Source organism: Hordeum vulgare, chromosome 2H, assembly GCF_904849725.1.
Source record: "Hordeum vulgare subsp. vulgare chromosome 2H, MorexV3_pseudomolecules_assembly, whole genome shotgun sequence".
Taxonomy (NCBI): Eukaryota; Viridiplantae; Streptophyta; class Magnoliopsida; order Poales; family Poaceae; genus Hordeum; species Hordeum vulgare.
In genome coordinates this window covers 119630753-119652955 of record NC_058519.1, presented here as the reverse complement: position 1 = coordinate 119652955, position 22203 = coordinate 119630753, and the positions used below count along the sequence as shown (strand labels likewise).

At 44.2% G+C, this 22203-nt stretch overlaps 2 protein-coding genes across 2 annotated transcripts; one reads left to right on the top strand and one right to left on the bottom strand.

The window, feature by feature from the left end:
* Positions 1-12747: 12747 nt before the first annotated feature.
* LOC123429753 lies at positions 12748-14445 on the top strand. The gene has a single exon (XM_045113753.1). It carries the CDS (start codon positions 12999-13001, stop codon positions 13998-14000), a length of 1002 nt encoding a protein of 333 aa, XP_044969688.1. The 5' UTR covers positions 12748-12998; the 3' UTR covers positions 14001-14445.
* Positions 14446-16210: 1765 nt separating this feature from the next.
* LOC123425459 (probable protein S-acyltransferase 22) lies at positions 16211-21909 on the bottom strand. Its single transcript, XM_045109164.1, has 9 exons — positions 21529-21909; positions 21322-21435; positions 19128-19514; positions 18985-19053; positions 18800-18871; positions 18420-18548; positions 18235-18315; positions 17721-17903; positions 16211-17339 (listed from the first exon to the last, which is right to left on the bottom strand). The coding sequence occupies exons 1-9, from the start codon at positions 21568-21570 to the stop codon at positions 16578-16580; spliced, it is 1839 nt and encodes a 612-aa protein (XP_044965099.1). The 5' UTR covers positions 21571-21909; the 3' UTR covers positions 16211-16577.
* Between the last annotated feature and the right edge of the window lie 294 nt (positions 21910-22203).

The window sequence follows — 22203 nt, the reverse complement described above, 5'->3', positions numbered from 1 at the left end:
ATTTGCATTAAGACTAACCATGCAGAGGAAATCGAAGAGCTCAAGGCCCAAGTCACTTCTTTGAAGAAAGACTTGGAACAGTGTCATGAAGGGATGTCCACACTCAACAATGTCCTGTGTGAGCAAACATCTCCGAATGACAAAAATGACGTTGGAGTAAACTCAAACAAGAACAAGAGTGGCCTAGAACGAGTTAAGAATTCGGCCAAAATCATTTGCTTCAAGTGCAAAGTTAAAGGGCACCATGTTAGATCTTGCCCTTTGAAGACCAAGTCTCAAAGTCACAAGCAACAAGGGAAGCGGCCACAAACTCAATCACACACTCAGCTACAAGTTGAAGGAAGGCCTCTTCCCAATAAGACCCAAGCCAACACTCCCCAAGGTGAGAAATCAACTGGGAAGAAAACAAAGGGTAGATGTTGCTACTTATGTCGTGAGAAGGGTCACGTCGCTTCGTCTTGCACGAGAGGTAACTTATCCAACCCAATCACTATTGATGATATCTATTCCCTTGGGAAGGATAAGGTTGGCAATGTGTTTGCCAAGTTTGTTGGTACTCAAAATGGTGTCAAGAAAAGAACCATTTGGGTTGCCAAGCCTATTGTGATTAATCTCTTAGGACCCAACGTAGTTGGGTACCAACAAGCTCAAACTTGATCAATAGGTGACTATGGAGGACATTAGAGACTTGGATACATACTGAAGAATTAAGGGGTCTTCATCATTCATATTATCTCAAGCCAAGTCATTTGGATTATCGAGTTTCTATCTTATATCCAATGTGCCTCCTTACGGTAACTTATACTTAAACTGTTTACATTGTTAGGTGCTCGCCCCTTTGCATGTTGTGGTTTTGTACCTTGCATGCGTTTGTATATGTTGTGCTTCCAACTTGCTTATCTTGAGTAATCGAGTATGGGTATGATGGTTTTCTTATCATGTACATGTGAGTCTTGTATTGAGCCTTTTTGCATCTTGTTTATTTTTTTGTTGGCTCTTGTGAGAGATTAATGGATTATCCCATTGTGGGGGAGTGATGTGCTTTGCACACCTCACAATCCTATAAATGTGTATACATGGGGAATACCACTTAGTTTTGATACTTCAAGATTATCTAGTTTCTATGTGGTATGTCTTACTCACGAGAAATTCAAATTCTATATGGTCCATTAAGTATCTCTTGTTGGTTTTAATTTGCCACTTGTTAATGTTGTTGGTTTATCACATTATGGGGGAGTAATATGCTATGTGCATATTACAAACCTAGAAAATGTGTACATTTGACGTGTTGCCACTTAGTGTTGATATTGTAAATTATCTTGTTCCTAGGTGGCATGTTACTCTACAAGTGTCATTTGTTTGCGTTTTATGGATAAAGATGATCTTGGATATATTTGTGATCTACCAATGAGTATCACTTCGAAAATACTTCTTGTCCTTGATAATTGGTATTCCCATCATGTGATAGGAATTGCTAATTACATTGGATTTTGTGTTTCGTTTGTCTTCCTTGCCTCTTATGAATCTATTTTAACATGTCTAGTGTTTTTATAGATATAGAGAAAGTGATGATCCCATCGTGTGCGTTTTGTATTCAAATGCAAATTGTATATAATGCACGTCCCTTGGGGGAGCTATCCTATTTTCTTTAGAACACTCTCTTTATTCACCCATCATAAAATCTTTTGATCCCCATCAATTGTGTGTTGATGGGAGGCAAGTCTTGCTCTTTATGATGCTTTGTGCCATCATGAAAATTTGTCGAGGGCTTGGTTTGTTGGAACCTAGCTCTCTTTTGGAAACTAGATACCTCGTGTTTGTTTTCCTTCAATTGGTTTCTTGTTGCCTTCTATTTGGCATGTGTCAATGGATATCTCATTCATTGAGGTATCTTTTAATTGATATCCTTCAAGTGATAGTTATTTTTGTTTTAGGATCTTATTATCACTTGATACTTTGTCTTTTGGTGACTTATCAACTTTGTGTTGAGTTGATTCTTGAGAGTCTTGAGCATGCGTATCTAGCTACTACATACAACTTCTTTTGCTTGCTTTCCTTCTTTGACCCAATATATAGGGGAAACTCCACCTTGTCATAAATTGGCTAAACTGTGCATGAAATTCAAATTCATATCTATATGCACATATGTATGTGGAGTTTGTCCTATGTATTGCTGGTTTTCTAACTCTTTGGTCCCAATGAGTTTGGGCACCATTTTGTTTGTTTTGCTATTCCAGGAACAACTGGAGATGCATTGGATGCTCGGCTCACCTATAAGGAAGGTGTTGAGACCATGTGATTATTGGAGCCAAGTTAGGATGATCAAAGAACAACTATCTACTACATCAATCCAATGTTGTCTCGGTAACAAGTATCCACTTCATGCATTCTTTTCTTGCAACCTGTCTTTTCTTTTCCAGGTTGCATCATAGCATGAATCTCTTGATTCGTTCTTGTAGTACTTGTTTGCTTTCTCAAAGCATCCGAACGATGATGTCTTACTACTAGTTGGGATGTCTTTGATGTTCGTATGTTGGAAGTTCATATTATACAATAAGAAAATATTAGGCCATGTGCTATGCTTCCAAGCAAAAGATCTCATTGATATATTTATGACTTCCTTTTTGGATATCTAGTTTGTTCCTTCTTGTAACCATCTTGTGTGTATATCCTTCTTTGTGGATATATATCATCATGATTGTCTTCTACTTAGAATCTTTTACACATAATTGATATCCTCTTTTCTTTCACGTCCATCGTTACATTCCTTTTTTAGTTTTTGGTGGCTTCGTGAAAAGATTTGTTTTGAGTGCGTATCTTATTTTCCTACATCTTGATGCACTCTTTGGCCGTGAAGATTATTTTTCCTCATGCTTGTCTTGATGAGGGTTTTGCCATTTCAATTAGTATCCTCCTCTTGATAAGGTTCTTACTTCCTATCTTCACAATGGGTTGCCACAAGCGTTGGTTCTTATTTTGTTTATTAGTAAGCTTGTGAACCCATTTTCTAGTATGTGTGTGTGGGAATGATATGTCTTGCACTTTGTATCCCATTTCATCAAGACTATGTTGATGAGTAATGCTCATCCTTATCTTAGTCTTCTCAAGTGCTTTTCCATGACTCACACACATTACTTTGGTTGAGCCTATTCTTAAGTTGCTTCTTTTACATGTTGCTAAACCATTTGTTTTGTGCAATCGATATGCTTATTGTCCCATCTATCTTCTTGCACTCGTTGTGTGTTTTTATTAATTTTGGGGAGCAACGATCCTATTTTGTGCACCTGTATCAAATACAAAAATCTCGTATTAGTGCACAAATCATGGGGAGCTTCTCTAGTTTTTGATAAAACACTCTGTTGCCTTTATCATAATATCTTCTATTCATGTGGTTCAAAGGACCATATGATTGTTTGTTCCATCAGGAATCTTTTGATTGCTTGCCTCTATTTTTGTATGTCTTTGTGGCATATGATCCTTTTTATTTGCAATCTTTGGGTCCTCAATATAGTTTGTTTCCCTCCAACTACTTATCATTGTATTTGTGTATTTCTCTGCACTCATTTGCTGAGAAGTACACACCTTTTGGAGGACCACCTACTATATTGACTTTCTAAACTTTTTGTCCATTTTGGCAATCGATGGCAATGGGGGAGAAGTTTAGAGAGTTTACTTTGGATATGTTTAGAGGGTTTTGCTTTTATTGCGTAAGCATTTACGTATTCACGCATGCATTATTACCTTGTATGTGTGCGCTTGGTTATGCTTATTTCCTTATATAAACTCTCTTGAAGTGGTTGTCTTCAATTACCAAAATGGGGGAGATTGTTAGAGCATATATCTCCATATGTGGTTTTGGTAATTGATGACAATTCCTATGGGCTAATGGTTTCCTTAAGTTATATTTATAGGATTTGTCCATAAGCACTTCTTGAAGTCCATCTGTTGGGTTCAAGGAGTTTATATGATGACCAAGATGGTATTCAAGGTATTATCCAAAGAATGGTCATAGAGACACTACGTTGATCAAGATCTCAGACAAAGAGTAAATCAAGATGATCAACACACAAAGCGTATAAGATGTACCGAGAGGGATCAAGTGATCCCATGGTATGGTAAGCATTGTCCATTACGTGTTTGTGTACTAACCCCTGGTCTTTGTGAGAGTCCTATGTGGGGGTTAGGTGTGCTTCCATGGGCTTGCGTCAAAAGGAAGATCTCATACAACCCATGAAGGAAGACGTCAAGTGGTGATCGTCATCAACATTGTGGTGTGCAAGTTCAAGTGGATCAACACGAATATATCATTGAAACTATTGTTAATGCTCATGTGTTGATAAGGACAAGCTCATGTGCTAACAAGGACAAGATCAAGATAAGCATTCCTGAGCACTACATGCTTGATTCTTGTGGATGTTCACATGGTGGACAAATGAAGATGTATACATAAGCTACGCTTTCCACATTGTGTATGGGAGAGCTACTTGAAGACTTCATCATGTCTTGCTTTCAACTTGAGCCAAGAAGGAACAACAACATCAAGCTCAAGTGAAAGGGCTAACTCAAAGGTATCAGTTCCTTTGACGTTAGTTGTGCGGAGTGATGATCAGCGAATAAAAGTATACACTCAAGTATGGATCATCAGTACCCCTTTTATGATTCTTGAGTCTTTAGGGATCCCGCACTATTAAGAGGGGATCACAGGTTTTGCGATGAACTTGCTCAAACTACATCTCCACTGTTCTGCTCTTACCACATCTCCACTGCTCTGCTGTTATCAGAAAACAGGACCAATGCCTCGGACATCCGGCCTCCTCCGGACGTCCGAGGCCCGGACATCCGGCCTCCTCCGGACGTCCGACCAGCTTCGGAAATCCGGAACTATGCACCAGAGAAACTTGAGTTCTATAACTCGGATTTCCGGCTCCCTCCGGACATCCGAGCGCCGGACGTCCGACCAGCTTCGGAAATCCGGAGCCCTGCACCAGAAGAACATAAGCTCTATAACTCGGATTTCCGGCTCCCTCCGGACGTCCGAGGCCCGGACGTCCGTCCCCTTTCTGAAATCCGGAACCTCCCACCAGAAGAAGTTGAGTCGAATAACTCGGATTTCCGGTCTTCTCCGGACGTCCGGTCGCTGTTAAATTCACAGTATTTTCAGTGATATCTACAGACCTCGGACGACCGACCCTTGTCGGACGTCCGACCCCTCGCGAACGCCCGGACTTCCGGAAACTGTCATACGTCCGGACCCTGTGTGACTTAAAGTGTCCCCAACGGCTGTTTTTCTCTCCCCACTATAAATACCCCCCTCCCACTTCGTGAGAGGGTTGTCCAATACAACCTTATCCTCATAAGAACACACTTCTACCTCACACACATTTGCTCACACCAAATCTTAGATCCCAAGAGCATTTGTGAGCCCCTTTGAGAGTTGTTCCAATCAAAAGATAGATCGTCTCCCTCTCCTCCTCTCAACCCAAGCTATTTGAGATTTGAGCAAGTTTTGAGCATTCCCCGTGATCTTGTTACTCTTGGAGGTTGGAGACTCCTAGGCGGTAGGAGTTCTTCGGAGAGGAATCAATCCGTGTGATTACCCCCGGAAAAGTTTGTGAGGGTTTGGAAGCCACCTCAAAGGCTTACCACTAGTGGTTGAGAAACGCCTTCGTGGTGTTATCTCAAAGGGAGAATAGGGTGAGCCTTCGTGGCGTTGGTGTGCCTTCGTGGTAACATCCACCTCTCTAACGGTGACTAGCTTCCCTCCAAGGAAGTGAACATCGGGATACATCTTCGTCTCAGTGACCTTGGTTATCCTTAACCCTAACTCCTTACTTGTGGTTTACTTGTGTTAACTTGAGCATACATACATTGCATATTGTTTGTGCTCATTATATTGTGTTGGCTATGTCTTGTACAAGATTAATCATTCAAGCATACCCTCTATATCCACACGTTCATACTTGCAGCCTTTGATATATCGTGTGATATAGTGTGATCTAGTATCTTGTGTTGTTCACCTACTTGTCGTGTGATATAGCTCAAATAAATTTGTGTAACTTACTTGTGCTTGTTAGTAACTGTATTGTGTCCATCTTGGTAGATCGTGTTGTTGATACACGTTGCAGTGCCTAGTGCATTTAGGATTTGTGCTTGACAAGTACCCTCTTAGTTTATTTCCGCATTAGTTTCAAGCCAAATCCGAAGAAGTTTTTAAATAGCCTATTCACCCCCCCCTCTAGGCGTCATCGAGGCCTTTTCACCTTGGACTCGTTATTTGCAAGCTTGTAAGTAGTGTGGTTGGTAGTAGATAACTATAACTTGCAAAATAAAATAAAAAAGTATATAAGAACAACGAGGTATTGTAGCATTCGTAAACTTATAAGTGAATAGACCTCGCGGGCATAGTTTTCCCTAGCGGCATCTCCGATGAAAGAAAGCATGCGGTGGGTAAAAAAAATACGGTCGGGCAATTCATATAAAAGTGCATAGTTATGTGATATTCACGACAATGATCATGTGTATATAGGCATCACGTCCATAAGCAAATAGACCGACTCCTGCCTTCACCTATTACTATTACTCCACCCATCGATCGTTATCCAGCATGCATCTAGAGTATTAAGTAAAACATAGTAATGCTTGGAGAACATTGACATGGTGCAGACAAAGAGAATACAATTAATACGAACTAACCACATCATTTTATCCTCAGTGAAAACAATACAAAGACGTATCTTTTCCCTTTATGTCACTGGGATATATAAGTCCGTCAGATTGAACCCACTACAACGCACCCCTCTCACTAAAGAAAGAATAATCTACTTGGCCAAAGGAAATCAATAGATCAAAGAGATTTATGAAGTTATAATGATCATGCACATAAGAATCATATTTATAATTCAGAGAAGACTCGAATATTTATCATGAATAATATGAACATAAATCCACAATTCATCAGATCCCAACAAATGCACCACACAAAATAATTACACCGGATAGATCAAAGCGAAGATGCCATGATCCTTGTATTGAAGATCAAGAGAGAAAGAGAGATATCCATCTAGCTACTGACTACGGATCCATAGGTCGGTGGTGAACTACTCACACATCACTATGGGAGCAACAAGGATGATGTAGAGGCCCTCCGTGATCGATCCCCCTCCGAAAGGGCACTGGAACAGGGCTCCAGATGGACACATGGCGGAACACAGACTTGCGGTGGTGGGAAAAGTGATTCAACAGGCTCTCTAGGGTTTTGGAATATATGTGAATTTATAGGATGAAGAGGTATGCGAGGAGGCAGCCGACGACGGCACAAGGTAACAGGGCGCGCCCTACCCCCTGGCCACGCCCTGTTGGCCCGTGCCTCCCTCGTGAGGCCTCTGGCCTCCTCCCAAATCTTTCATGTCTTCTTTTTGTCCGGAAAAATCATTGAAAAGTTTCGTGGCAATTGGACTTCGTATGGTACTGTAAACCCGAAAAGCCGAAACCATGCAAAAAAACAACTGGCATTGGGCACGGGGTTAATAGGTTAGTGCTCAAAAAGTATCCTAGAATGATAATATAATAGCATGGAACTACAAAAAATATAGATACGTTGGAGACGATCAGTGCTCATGTACCAACTTCGTCCGTGGCAGCAAGGTTGATGAAGAAGGCCTCTGTTATCCATTCCTCGTCCAGCAGATTACCCGAAAAGGCCTCCATATGGTATCGTGGCGGTGGAAAAAGTATTTCGGGTGTCTCTCTGTTGGTTTTGGGGTATTTGGGAATATATAGAAGTGGAACTAGGTTAGGGTCCCGTAGGGAGTCACGAGCTTACATGGCACACCCTACCCGCTAGGTGTGCCATGAGGCTCGTCGCTCCCTCATGTCTCTTATAGCCACCTCTTGAAGCTTCTAGGATCTCTTTACATCCAAAAATAACCCCTGAGTTTTATTGTGTTTGGACTTTGATTGGTATAATTTCTCAAAAATGGTCAAAAACACGCAAAAAACAGGAACTCGCACTAGGAACTGGGTTAATAGGTTTGTCCCAGAAAATGATATAAAATAGCATATAATTGCATATAAATCACCCAAGATTGACAATATAATAGCATGAAATAATAAAAAATTATAGATACGTTGGAGACGTATCAGTGACTAATGAGTTTAGTCACGAGATCTTGTATTACGGAAGGAGTAAATAGACTTGCTGGTAACGTGATTGAATTAGGTATGGAGATACTGATGATCATATCTCGGGCAAGTAACATGTCTCCAGACAAAGGGAATTGCATACGTGATTAACCGAATCCTTGACATTGTAAGAACCAATATGGTCATCCATGTCTCGCTATTGGTTATTGACCGAAGAGGAGTCTCGGTCATGTCTACATGATTCTCGAACCCGTAGGGTCACACGCTTAATGTTTGATGACGCTAGAGTATTATTGGGATATGTACATTGGTGATCAAATGTTGTTCAGAGTCCTGTATGAGATCTTGGAAGTCACTTGAGCTCCGGAATGGTCCAGAGGTAAAGATTTTTATATGGGAAGTCCTATTTTGGTTATCAAAAAAGTTTGGGGGCATGCGAGTATGTATCGAGAAGCTTCCAAAAGGTTCTGAAGGGGTACAGAAGTCTGCACAGGGGTTCCACCAGCCCATAGGGCATGGATGTGATGTAAAGGGTGCACCCTAACCTTATTGGGCCAAGGGAACAAGCCCCACAAGGCCCATGCGCCAAGGTAAGGGGAAACTCTAGTGGGGAGGAGGGCCACTTGCCTTGGAGGGCAAGTTCCCTCCTTGGCCGCCGCTCCCACCTCCTTGAAGGAGGGGCTAGGGCTGGCCAACCCTCCCCACACCACTATATATAGTGGAGGCGCAAGGAGGGCTAGAGCACACCAATTTCCTCCCTCCGGTGGGTGCAACACCTCTCCCGTTTCTCCTCGGTTTCGTTCTGGCATACTTGGCGAAGCCCTACCGGTGCTGCACCACCACCATCACCAGCACACTATCGTGATGGTCATGATCTCATCTACTTCTCCATCCTCGCTTGCTGGATCAAGGAGGAGCATACGTCAACGAGCCACACGTGAATTGAACTCGGAGGTGTTGTCCGTACGACGCTAGTTCGGATTGGATCATGATTGGATTTTGAAGAGTAAGACTACATCAACGACATTATATACGCTTCCTCTTAATGATTTACGAGGGTACGAGGATGCACTCTCCCCTCTCGTTGCTATGCATATCCATAGATAGATCTTGGGTGATCATAGGATTTTTTTTGTTTTCCATGCTTCGTCCCCAACAGAGACACCTTATGGTAGTAGCTTTGAAAGTTCCGGAATGTTTGGTATGGATTTTTTCACAAGTTCCGGAATGTTTGGTATGGATTTTTTTCACTCCTTTTGGGATAGGTTTCAGAGCTAAACAAAGAGCCAACAAAATTCCTGACCAATTCTGGAACCTACTATGAAGCTGATGCCGGATTCCGGACACTCTCGAAGGTGTCTTGGGTTTAGGTTTTGAAGAGTAATTGATGTGGATCTTGTCCTTTTAGTGATTTATTTTTTGTATTTCCCTCTGTTTGGCCTTGGTCTTTGTGTTTGTTCTCTAAACCACCTCCAATGTGGTTTGCCCCGTATTAGTGCTGCAGCGATTGAAGGTGAGACCAACGAGGTTGAGCTTGAATTGAATGATGTCGGTGATATTGACACAATGAATGGAGGGGTCGAGGAGGAGGACGCGTCGACAACAACGACGGTTGCAAAGGGAAGGGTGAAAGCGGGTACAGTTGAGGCATCAAGACGAAGGCTATGAGGAGAGCTCAACGGTGGTGGTAAAACAAGGGCGAGAGGTGAAGGAGCCATTGGTGTTGAGGGCTGGAGGTAGCTCGTTGCCGAAAAGATCAACTTGTCCTAGGAGGTACGACTCGGGAGGGTTGTGGGAGAAGAGGCGGTGTTGGACACGGGACATGTAGGGGGAGGACATGAGGCTCGTATTAACAAGAAGGATCGTAGACAATGTTCATTATGTGTGTTTATGATGCCGTGCAAGTGCATTGGGCTTAGTCTTACCTTTTTCGAAGTAAGAGTATCGAGAGCACAAAAATTGAATTTTGTCCCTTGTATACAGTTATGGAATTGTGCCGGCAAGTAATTGTATAGTCAAAGAGAAATGAGGACAGAAATAAATAGTGTAGTAGGTCGCGGATGGAAAGTAAATAACTTAACAAAAATAAAATAGTGCAGCGGAGCAACTAACACTTTAAAATCACACAGGATTAAGGTGTTTTCGGGGAGTCCGGAATTCCAATTCGTATGTGTATATCGCGACTTATATAGTAACATAGTACTAGTTGGATAAGTGAAGAGCGTGAAGCAAGAAAAGTATACTCTGCTCCACTACTAAGCAGTCTTGCTCTCTTTTCCTAATGGGGCATTCCCTTGGTGATGCAAGGAGCAATCAAAGAATCTGTTTTGTTACTTGGCTTAATCTTATCACTTTTGCTTTTGTTGCTAAAAGGCCTATTTTACAACAGTTTGGCCCTCCCCAACATGTGTTGACAAGATATGCCCCCCTAATCCTTTTTCTTTTGGCTCCGCCACTATTTGTATTATCACAATTCCATACGTAGCATTGCCATTTATTTAGATATACTCATCACACACAAAAAGGATACATTAATCACGTGAGAAATTATAGTGCATTTAGATGGGCATAGACATTTGGTCTATGAGTGTATATACACTTTTTTTAGTAGTTAAATAGAATGTCAAAACATTATGAAAATATTTTTGAAATAAACTTGGTCTTCCGTTGTACTTGTAAAAAAGTCTATAAAAAGAAAAGCCATGTTGACTTCTTAAAAAAAAGCTAAATTTTCAATCATAAAAGTGTAAATAGTGACCTATAATAGCAATGCCCTAAAGTCAACGCTGGTCTTTTATTCTTGAAAAATTACATACTAGTGCAAAAGAAAATCAAGTTTATTCAAAAAATAATTGTTTTTTACTTCTTTAAAAAATCTCATATCATGTGTATATAACGGATCACATACCCTCCCATGTCGCTCTCGTGGGCGATGTGCATGGTGCCGCCGCCAGCATCCTCCTCTCCTTCCTCGACGTCGCCATAGGACGCGACCGAGCAAAGCCTACCAGGCGTCGGCCGCGGCATGGCCTTTCGCCTTCTCACGCAGGGCCTTGTCACGGGGCGGCATGGCTGGGCCGGGACACCGCGATGGTTAGGGTCGAGTTTTTTGTTGCTGCGACGGATCCCCACGGTGGCGATGCTCGGGACCGGCATCGTACGGCGAGCTTCGAGCTGGTAGATCGTCCAAGTGAGGGGTGGCGATGGATGTTGTACGCAGCGCGGGCCGGTGTCCTTCGTCATGGAGGCGATTGTGTTTGCATGGTGGAGGCAGCGGTGTAGTGGCGGTTCTAGTGCTCTTATCGCATTATGACAACGATCTACATGATCAATCCTCCTCGATCTGGCCGTTGACATGTTTCGGGACGGCTGCAAGAGATCTTGCACAAGGATATATGGATGAGATAGAATTTGGTCGTGCACGTCCATATTAGCTTACGTGGCTCCATGAGGATGTGACACGAAGCTCTGTTTGTTTGTTAACACCATGACACATGTCGGTATCTTGATTTTCATGGCATGGACAACGGTGGAGAAAGTCATGGTGACTGAGATCGGAGTATCAGTAAGGCGGAGGGGGGCCTTGGACGCAACGGAGTCAGCCAGTTGTTTGATAACTTTTGCAAGCAGCACTGACAAGTGGGGCCGACAGCACTAGAGGATTTCATTTTTTGTGATGCTCCTCGGATGTCGAGTCGTGACTTCTTTCAGAGTGAAAACTTAAAATTTGATCTTCCTTTGTTGTCCGTGGTAATTACCTTGGTGAAAGTATTGTTTCGAGAGCTACTTTTTCGAGGATGAAAATCTAAGATGCTGGAACACGCAACGACGGTGTGTCGTTGCTTGTGCATTGTTTTCTCCCTAGAGGCATCGCCTTTGCAGACCTTTTATGTTTTTCGGATGTTGTCTTTGATGGTGGTTTGTATGTCTGTTCCGTTAAGAGGAGTTGCTCATTGTGATGAGGTCTTTATTTTTTCAGGCTGTGTTCATCATGGATATCTTTCAAACATCTTGTTGATGCAAAGACTGGATACCGCCATATTAATATATATATATTTAGAAGAAGAAAGAAAACAAAGGGCATTTCCCTCTTTCAGATTCAGTGCTTGAGTAGCTATTTGCATCATTGAGTGAGTTCTCTAGTGTAAGACCCTCCCTCAAACCAACAAGTGGGCCGGTTTTGTGGCCTTCCTATCAGTCATGCTTCCTATAGCGGTAACGATAATGACTTACGTACATGTGCGTCAACCAAAGCGGCATTCGCAAGCGTTATTTAGACCAGTGGCCATCGAGGCCATCAAAAAAGTAGGCCAGTGGCCATCGTTGTTCATGAGTGTCTCTGCCCAAAACGAAGGCGACCCAGTTGATCCCCATGGCCTCGCCACTGACCCGCACGAGAAAACTGCACAGCGCGGAAACCAAGGCACGAGACCCACTCTACACGAGCGTGCCACGAAGCTTCACCCAGCTCCAGGCCTCCACCCGCCCCCACATGGCAGTGCCGGAAAGGAACTTTCCCCCTGGTGGGTCCCACGTGTCATAGAAACCAGTAGTAAACTGTCGGTAGTCTGTGTCAGGGTCACCCTCTCTCTCCCCTCGCGTCGTCGTCCCCCTTCAACAAAAGCCCTCGATCTCTGCTCCGGAGAAGCTTCTACCCCCTCCACCTCCACCTCCACCCCCACCCCCACCCCCCACTCCATTGCCGCCCCTCGGGATCCCACCCCGCGCCGCCCGCCACTCGGCCGCATTCCGCACCGCGGCGCATTGCCTGGCGCGCGGGGGCTGGCCGGAGCACGTCGTCGCCCGAAGAGCCTGATCTCGCCCCGGATCTGACCCGGGCCCGGAGGAGCGGCGGGATGGCACCCCCGCGGAACGGGGGCGGGGCCGCGGCGGTGCGGCTGCCGGCGATGAACGCGCTGGAGATCCTGCGGGAGACGGTGCGCGTGCTGCGCGCCGACCCGCACGCCTTCACCTACGTGCTCTTCCTCCTGCTCTGCCCGGCCTCCGGGATCCTCCTCCTGTCCGCCGCCGCGCTCGAGGGCGCCGCCGTGCTGCCGCTCGCGCGCCGCCTCCTCGTCGCCGCGGCCGACTCGGGCGTCCCCGTCACGCATTTCGTCAAGCAGCTCGCGCACCACCTCGCCGCCACGCTCGTCGCCGCCGTCGTCTCCTTCCCGGCGCTCCTCACGCTCCTCCTTGCCGCCCGCGCCGCCGTCGCCTACACCGTGGCGGCCGTCTACGCGGGCAAGCCCCTCCCGGCTGCCGACCTCTCCCTCCTCGCGCGCCGCGCCTGGCCGCGCCTCGCCGCCACCTACGGCCTCTCGTGCGCCGCCGTCGCCGCCTGCCTCGCCGCCTTCCTCGCCCTCCTCGTCACCGTCTGCTCCACGCTCAAGTCCATGCTCTACCCGCCGGACATTGTCGTCTCCGCGGGCCTCCTCACGGTGCTTGCGTTCTCCATCGTGTACGCGCACACCATCATAGTGTGCAGCCTCGGCGGAGTCATTGCCGTTCTTGAGGACGTGGCCGGGGTCAATGCGCTGCGCCGGTCGGTGCAGCTGATGCGCGGACAAACCCATGTGGGGCTGCTCATCTTTCTTGTATCCACCATTGGTCTGGCCTTCGTCGAGGGCCTGTTTGAGCACAGGGTGAAGACGTTGAGTTATGGGGATGGCTCATCTCGGCTCTGGGAGGGGCCATTGCTGATCCTCATGTACTCTTTCGTGATGCTCATCGATTCAATGATGAGTGCTGTATTCTACTTCACTTGCCGATCATCGAGTTTGGCAGTCCTGGATGAGGAGGGAGGCTCAATCGAGGAGATTGAGATGATGATGGGTGACAAATCAGATTCAGTCAGGTGATGAAGAAGATTATAGGTTTCTTTCTCAAGGTGTATCTGTTCATATTCTGGTGGGAAATAAGTGAGGTGGGCAATATCCGGTTTTTGCCAAGATTACACGCCTAATGTGCACGATCGGTTCATGTTCATGGTGAAAGAAACCTTTTTGCAGTCATTTGGGGGTTCTTCGGGGCTCATGTAATGGCGCGGATGCAAAAGAGAAGACCGGGGGAACTTAGATATTGGTGTATTCTTGATCTGTCTCAGCAGTGATCCGAGGGCTGGCAATGTGTGTAGCATTTTTTTGAAACGATGTAACTAGTATATCAATTCAATTGCGGTGGAATTTTGTCATCTCAAACACATTTTTTGTTATACGGAACCGAAGGGCACATATATGTAATACTAAGGTATCGATGACTCAGAAACTCGATTCATGAATCTGCACTCGATCTGCATTTATTTTACAGTGACTTAAAGTCTGCCTTCTAAATGATGCTTGTCTGTAACAACATAAGATATGTATTTCATGATTATTTTGTTGACCTATTCTTCAACTGCAGACATTACAGATCACTGCTATATAAGTTCCTCTGAGACATGGTTAATTACTCTCCTTGCATCAGAATTGGGGTTCTCCATTTGCTTTGCTGGACACTAGAAACACAGGTTTAAGAAAAATGTCCATGATGATTCTTGTGTTATACTCCCTCCATTCCTAAATACTCCTATATGACATTTTAGATATTTCACTACGGACTACATACGGATATATATAGACATATTTTAGAGTATAGATTCATTCATTCTGCTATGTATGTAGTTCATAGTGTAATCTCTAAAAGGTTTTATATTTAGAAACGGAGGAGTACAGTATTTTCATTGTTTAGTGTGGGTCGGACCTTATGGTAAAAACTTTGTCAACTCTCAAGCCTAGAATGTGCGTATGAAGCATCTTTTATCTTGTTTATTTACTAACGATGCTTTCTCGAGGCGGTGCTTGAACTGATAACCGATGTTTTTATATGACAGATGTACTCCTTTTCCAAGCTTAGATCATGAACACGGTATATTGACTTCCATTTAGTACTACTGGATTGCATTATTCCCAAGACAAACTTGTGGTAGTATTCGTTGAATCGGGCGATTATATTTAGCAGAGAACCAAATGAAGCAAGACTGCAAGATTCAGCTTCATGTCTGTCACCTGTCGAGCGGATACTTCGCACCGACAGCTACACTGCATTTTTGCCTCAAATTGGATGTAAAACATTTGAATAATTCCATTTTGTTTGTTTTTGTTTTTGCCTGTGCAAGGCTATTGATAAATTGAAAGAAACAAACAAACATCGCAGGTGCGATTTCACTGTACTGAAGAAATGTACTATCACATAGTTACCCTGGAAACCCCTCATTTTCCTTGTGCTCAAGCATTTCCCCTCGTTTTCTTTAAGAATTTAGGTTCTGAATCTGACCAATCACAAGCCTGCGACGCTGACGTGCTAGGACTTGACAGCATAATTTAATTTCCACTAACCAAAGCAGAATTGACTCAATTAGCTGACCTTTTATCATGGGCCGTCCTATATGCCAGTGTGTGTTATTTAGTCTCAGATCTACTTAGTGAGTCGGACACGTTTGACCTGGTTGTGTAACTAAAGGACTATATTCAGAGAGATTACTTATATTAGGACGCTGTCAGAAGCTTAACAATGGGCTGCTAAATATGATTCAGATGACTGAATCTGCACAGCCGTAGCATTTCTTAGGCTAGTTGTAATGGGGAGTTTTATATACCGCTACGCCCGTAATGTATAGTATCATAGGATAGGTCATTTATTGCCATGCATGACACATAGTAACACAACATTTAATATGATACGGTATCATGATATGATACTCAACCTCCTCTTTCTTCATTTAATTCTATACCACCTCGTTAAAATTGTTTAATTGGCATGCATAATACCCTCTCCGTTCCTAAATATAAGACCTTTAGAGATTACACTATGAACTACATACAAAGCAAAATGATTGAATCTACATTCTAAAATATGTCTATGTACATCCGTATCTAGTTCATAGTGGAATGTCTAAAAAATCTTATATTTAGGAACGTAGGGAGTACTAGCTATGGTACTCCCATTACGACCAGCCTTAATGCCTACGACGCCCTAGTGGCCAACTATGCCATAGTTCTCTTCATGCGCCACGTGGAAGGAAGCTAGCAAGTCAACCTCGGAAATAGTTGCTCTAAAATGTAAGAGCAGTTTGGAACCAACAAAACCGAGGCCCCAATGGACATACTGAAGATATCAACAACTTTGAAACTGTCATCTCACAGCAAAAGCTACAGGCACTTGAGCCCACGGCGAAAAGAAACAATTCTACATTCCCTACCCTACCGAATTCAAAAAATGCATAGCTGAGACAAAACAGGATCCGAAACCAGGAGGTGGCGTCAAACAAGTCAGGACACCGGAGGCGCTGCGGGCCATTTACATTCTTGGGTCTGAAGGAAGCTGAGCATCGAAAGTCAAGGCAATCTGTCCTGCTGCCATTTACATTCTTGGGTCTGAAGGAAGCTGAGCATTGAAAGTCAAGGCAATCTGTCCTTTGGCACAAGAGCACCTGATGAGGGCACACCCTGATCGGTGCTGAGAATGATGCTTGCCCAGTTCGAGGAGCGGTGCACTATCCTTGACGGGATGCGGTCGCTGTCTTCACCGCCCGATGCTTCGTACCCATCGCTGGTTGATCTAGACAGCTGAATGCCATGATGTGGAGTGCTTCCCGGGGCAGTGAGAGCTACCAGCTGCAAGTCTTCGGCTGCGGACGAGGAGACACCTGAGAATCGGTACAGGTGAAGATCTGGTGAATCCAGACTGCTATCAGGAGATGACCCATCGATGTTGGCGGAAGATGCAGCTCTGCTTGGATGAAAAGCACTCCGCGCCTCAAGTTGCAACGGTGCTAAACTAACCATGTCGCTGCCATTACTGTCGATAGCATCTGAGGATATTTTTGCAACAGGTTTAAGAGAGAGATCACCATGGGGCCTTCCTCTCCGATTTGTTCTGCTCATGTTATCAGGTCCTAGATCAATCCTGCTACTCATGCCTCCATAGCTACTGTCTGTTTCATGACCGAGTGAATACTCGTCTCTTCTAATGGGCACTAAAACCTTGGACTTCTTCCTTGCCTCAGCAGCAACTCGAGAAACTTCTTCTGCGTTAAGACGAGCCAGTGCCCATGGACTAATTTTCACAGCCCCTGAGGTTTTCTTCCTCCTTACTTCTTCGTCTTTTCTCTTGGTAGCAGAGTTATGTGAAGAGCCAGCCTCTGATGGAATAACATCAAACTGCAAAGGAGTTTGAGTATCTTCAGATTATGCGTGAGATGATGGGGAAATGCTGAATGCAGAAAAGGTTATACATGTATCTTCTATAACCATGTGTGCAGAACTCATGATGGCACCTAAGTGCATTTGTTGCCATTTGCAAGTGCAACATTATAATGGGTTGAAGAAAGTTCAAGATGTCCAAGGCATACCAACGATCATCATGACTGTTTAAATAATAATCGCACAGCTATGACTACTTCACTTCACATGAGTAACTACTCAGGCTATAAATCTAACACATGATGTGCAAACAAGCACCTTCACTTTTCCAGCAACAGCCAGTTCTAACGTTAATTATTCTCTTGTTATTCATTGAGTTCGATGATGTAGGGTTCTCACCTGATCTTCAAGAAACAGTCTTGGAGGAGTGCACCATGAACCACGACGGAGTGCACCAAAGGAACTAGTACTGCTAAGCCCACCATAGGAGCTTACATGAGACATCTGTGGACTCTGCTCCCCGCTAACCTCTTCTTGTTCTTGCTCTCTCAGGGCAATGATGTAGTCATATGTACTGATTCCCTGCATCAAATTGACAAAATGGTACTTAGTTTAAAATTTTGAGACCACCTTGGAAGGCAACAATACAAACTATCCATGATATCAAAATATATTTGCTAATTCAGAGAAAAACAATTAATCTGTTCATTTTTTCACTGTTTTCTTTGCAGTTTATCAGTGATACTATAACATAAAAATCATGGACCAGTGATGTAACAATTGTTTACTCAATATTTACATGTACGTTATCAAATCAATGTTCACAGTGTCTGAGAATCACCAGTGGCACAGGCATAGTAACGGAATTGTTAGAATACAATCATTACAAATATACGATGGTGACAGGACTTGCCTTCTTGATGAGAAGGATGTGGAAAAAGAGAAGTTGAGCAATCGGCAGTAAAGCAATCATAGCTAGGATGGTACAGGATGCCTGCGTGAACGAAGATCAGCCATTTTAGTATTAGTTCAAGAAAGATCAAGTAAAACACTTAGCACTTTCAACAGCGGATTAGAAAGTAGGATGGTTGAACATACCACCACAATGATGAAAGGCGCTATAGAGAAGCTGCTTCCTAGCTTTGACACAATCTGCATAGAGAATTCCTTTCGCTGAACAAAGCAGAGAACTAGCACCAATACTCCAGTGGCTGATTGCAGGATAAGCTGGTCCAAAGTGTACAAACCATGCAGACCTGTCAATGGTCAACTAGGATGAAAAGGACCAGGAATAAAATGCTCTCTCCAATAATGATGACCAAATTCAAATGCATAAAACGACTGCGTTGTAGAATGCAGTTGATGCCTGGAAAATGCTTGCATGATTATACTAGATTTCATTATACTAAGATCAGGGCTATCTGCAGCATTTCTGTAAAAACAATCTACCAAAGGCATGATAGAGAACACAGGCTTACCAAGAAAAGGGCTGTTGTCATTAGAAGAAAAAACCTCCTATAGTTTATTTTTCCAATACAATTGTTGAGCCACTGTTGAAATTGAGAAATTCATGTGAGTTAATATATACTCGCTAATTGAAATAAGAAGAGGATTGCTCATGATCATATATAAAAAGAGATATATTTATTCAGGTGTATGTTACCCTGCAGTGATGATCGAAGCCGTCCACACATTTGTCACAAACTCTGCAGTGCTTACTGTACTTCAACACCTACACAAAAAGCAACACGTTAAATACTTGCATACAAAAGCATACATCAACACCAGCAGGTGAAAGAAACATACCTCTACTTCACAAAGGCTACAGAAAAACATCCCGTCTTCACTGTCTTGCTGCTCAGAGGACCATTCATGTGATTGGCAGCAGGAAAAAACAAAAGAAAGAGGGCGGAATATAAGGAGAAATGCAGAGAAAGTTGCACTGCAGCAAGACGAGCTTTTGTTCTTCAGTTCAGTCATTGACTTCTCATTAGCATTAGTAACCTCATGTTCTCTCTTTTCTCCAGTTCCCTCTAGTTGTAATCCAACATCTGAAACACCTTGTATGGATTCCTTTAGACGCCTATGCTTGCAGCCTCCATACAATCTTTGGTACTTCTTCGATTTGAAGACCCCTGGGTCTGCCGGATCTGTCGCAGCACACCAGATGTACAGAAAGAACACACATAAAACCTAAAGAAAAGAAGGTTACACGCTTTTATCAGGTGTTAAGTTAAACAGCTGCTTTAACCATTGCAGTGCTAAGTAAATTCATAATCGGGTTCTGCTGAATAAATTATTTTCTCTAATAATAAAGGGTATAGCTTGATAAAATAGTCATATCACCACGTATTTACAACAATTCCTAATCAAAGTTTAGAATTTTACTATAGTGAAGAGGTGTTATCAGGCAAAAAAAAGTAGGGAAAGGTGCAGTTAGGATTAAGTGTGCCCAAAGAAGTGTATCTACGACGACCGCCATGTGTTAAATCATGATGTGGTGCATTCCATCATCACAATAAATTCCCAGTTTTGTGAACTTAATCATGTAATGTTTTGAAGAAAATCAGATTTCATCCAGAAACATAAGCATACAATACAAGGATTCCCTGATTTCTGACTGTAATAGCACATGGTTAATATTCGACCCAAAGAACAAGAAATACACATGGTTAATCATGAAGAAACGAAAAGTGTGCTGGCATGATGATGCATGCCACTCTATAATACATGTATACAAATGTTAAAAAGAGATGCCTGAAGACCAAAAAGGTGCCCTCATGAATATTACCAACTCATTACAGCATAGATACAACATTTTCCAAAGAACTTGCGCAGGACCATGATGTTGCTGCCACTCTGTGGGCTACAAAGAAGTCAAGAATAATGCAGGGATAGCACATTTGCAGGATATAACATTACCTAATGCAAGGAAACTCCTTTCTCAGCTTGGCATGATTATAACAAGACAGCGCCGAAACCATACCATGGTATCGGAAAGATAGGACCATAAGAAACAACTAACGTAATTGTAGTAAATAAAACTTACATCACGTCACTCTCGATTAAACTGTTATGTGGGAATTAACCTACGTCCAGCATGCCCCCGGTTGGTCTAGCACCTTCCAGTCTTTATGCTCTTAGGCTTCCAGCTGGAGTCTTAGTTAATTTTGAGTGTGTAGGAGTATTGGGCAAGAGACACAGTTCTATTTGAATTACAGCCTTCCAGTACAGTCTTGTGTAGCTACCCATATATATACAAGGAGGCAAACACGTTGGTTTCCAGAAGCTATCAACCAATAAAGTTTCCAGAAGCTATTAATCTGTTGTCTACTATCTTCTCCCCATTATCTTCGTGGTTCTGTTCACCACCGAGGCGCCGACAGCGTCAGCCCATAGGCTCCTCCTGGCCTAGGTTGCGCCCTCAGAACAATGAACCATAACATTAAACAGAGTTACAAAATCCTACCGATCAAACAGTGTACAAATTCTGAACTTCCCAAAGGTACTGCTAAACTGGATTGTGCAAAGAAGCACTAAGAGCACAGAATGCATAATTCCTGATTGCCCTTAATAATACGCCATTGTTTGCACCGCCATCACATGCAGAAACTCAGAAAATAGCCCTCATATAAACTTGAGAAGAAAGCAGAATTCACCGACCACGAGTGCAGGACAGTGACTTGCAGGGTTAGGCATGTCACATGACAATGCCAGAATTGGCCAGAAGACTACCCACAAAAACTTGGTAGCTTGTACCACCCTCCAACAAACAAACGCGCAAACACAGAAATTCAACAGCATATGGAAGAGTGCTAAATAGCCCATTTCAAGGTGAGAACTACTACATTTTTGTTTGGGCACTTCCCCCCAAGTTCAGTAACCACTACTTGATGGGCCCATCATGCAGCACCAAGATTGGGATCCAAAATGTGCCAGCCAAACCACAGGGCACTCACCCTGTCAGCGAGGAAGAGGGGGCAGGCAAGAGGATAGTTACCAGAGGAGTGTAGAGCCCCACGGCGGCATCCTGGAAGACCTTCCTCCCAACGAAGGGCGCGAAGAAGACGTAGAAGGCGAACGCCAGCGCCAAGAACACGGACACGGCGACCACCTGCAGCAGGCAAGCATCCGTCCATCGGTCCTTCGCCGTGGGAAAGAAGCCGTAATGCACAAAAATTTCACCGCCGGGGAGACAAGAGCGGACCTGGAGAGGGTGGTAAGGGAGCTGCCACCCATGCCGCCTCATCGCCTCGCCCCTGACAACCAGCACGGCTGCGAGAAGACGGAAGAAACGCCTGGCGGAACGGAACCCTCCTTCCTTCTTATCCTCGCATCAAAGGGCGCCGCCGATCAGTGGGGGAAGGAGAAAGGGCCGGCCTTTACAGGAATCAGGAAGTCGCGCGGCCGGCCGGCGGCCGGCGCATGGATTTGATCTGCGGGAGGGGACGGGGGGGAGGAGGAGGGGTTTGGGAGGGAGACCGGAGGGGAGAGGGGGCATTAAATGCGGCGCTGCTCAGATTTACGGGGGGTGGAGGGGGAGCGAAGCCAAGCAAATCAAGCAGCGAGGGAGGGAAGGCTGCTTAGTTTTCTTTGGGCGCTCACGTGAAGCTAGCAGCTATAGGCCATGGGGAAGACTGTGGCAGTGGCAGGGGACTCTGCTGCATGCTGGAGCTGGACCGGGGTGACCGACTGACTCACTGCCTGCCTGTCGCTGTGGGGCTCAATGGCACGGCCGCGTTTCCCAGTGACGTTTGGTTGATAGCTGTTTGTTTCGCTCGCACCGGCGAGGGCGTAACCATTTCCCAAGGATTTTTTAGGTTTAAGCAATTTTAACACTTTTAAAGCATTTCCAACTGCCGCGCTTCGCGCCGCGTCCAAA

Coding starts and splice junctions, on each gene's coding strand:
- LOC123429753 (XM_045113753.1), top strand. CDS start 12,999: ATGGCACCCCCGCGGAACGGGGGCGGGGCCGCGGCGGTGCGGCTGCCG.
- LOC123425459 (XM_045109164.1), bottom strand. CDS start 21,570: ATGAGGCGGCATGGGTGGCAGCTCCCTTACCACCCTCTCCAG. Junction 18,872..18,984: donor GCTTCGATCATCACTGCAGG/GTAACATACACC, acceptor CAATTTCAACAG/TGGCTCAACAATTGTATTGG. Junction 18,316..18,419: donor CGCCTTTCATCATTGTGGTG/GTATGTTCAACC, acceptor TCGTTCACGCAG/GCATCCTGTACCATCCTAGC.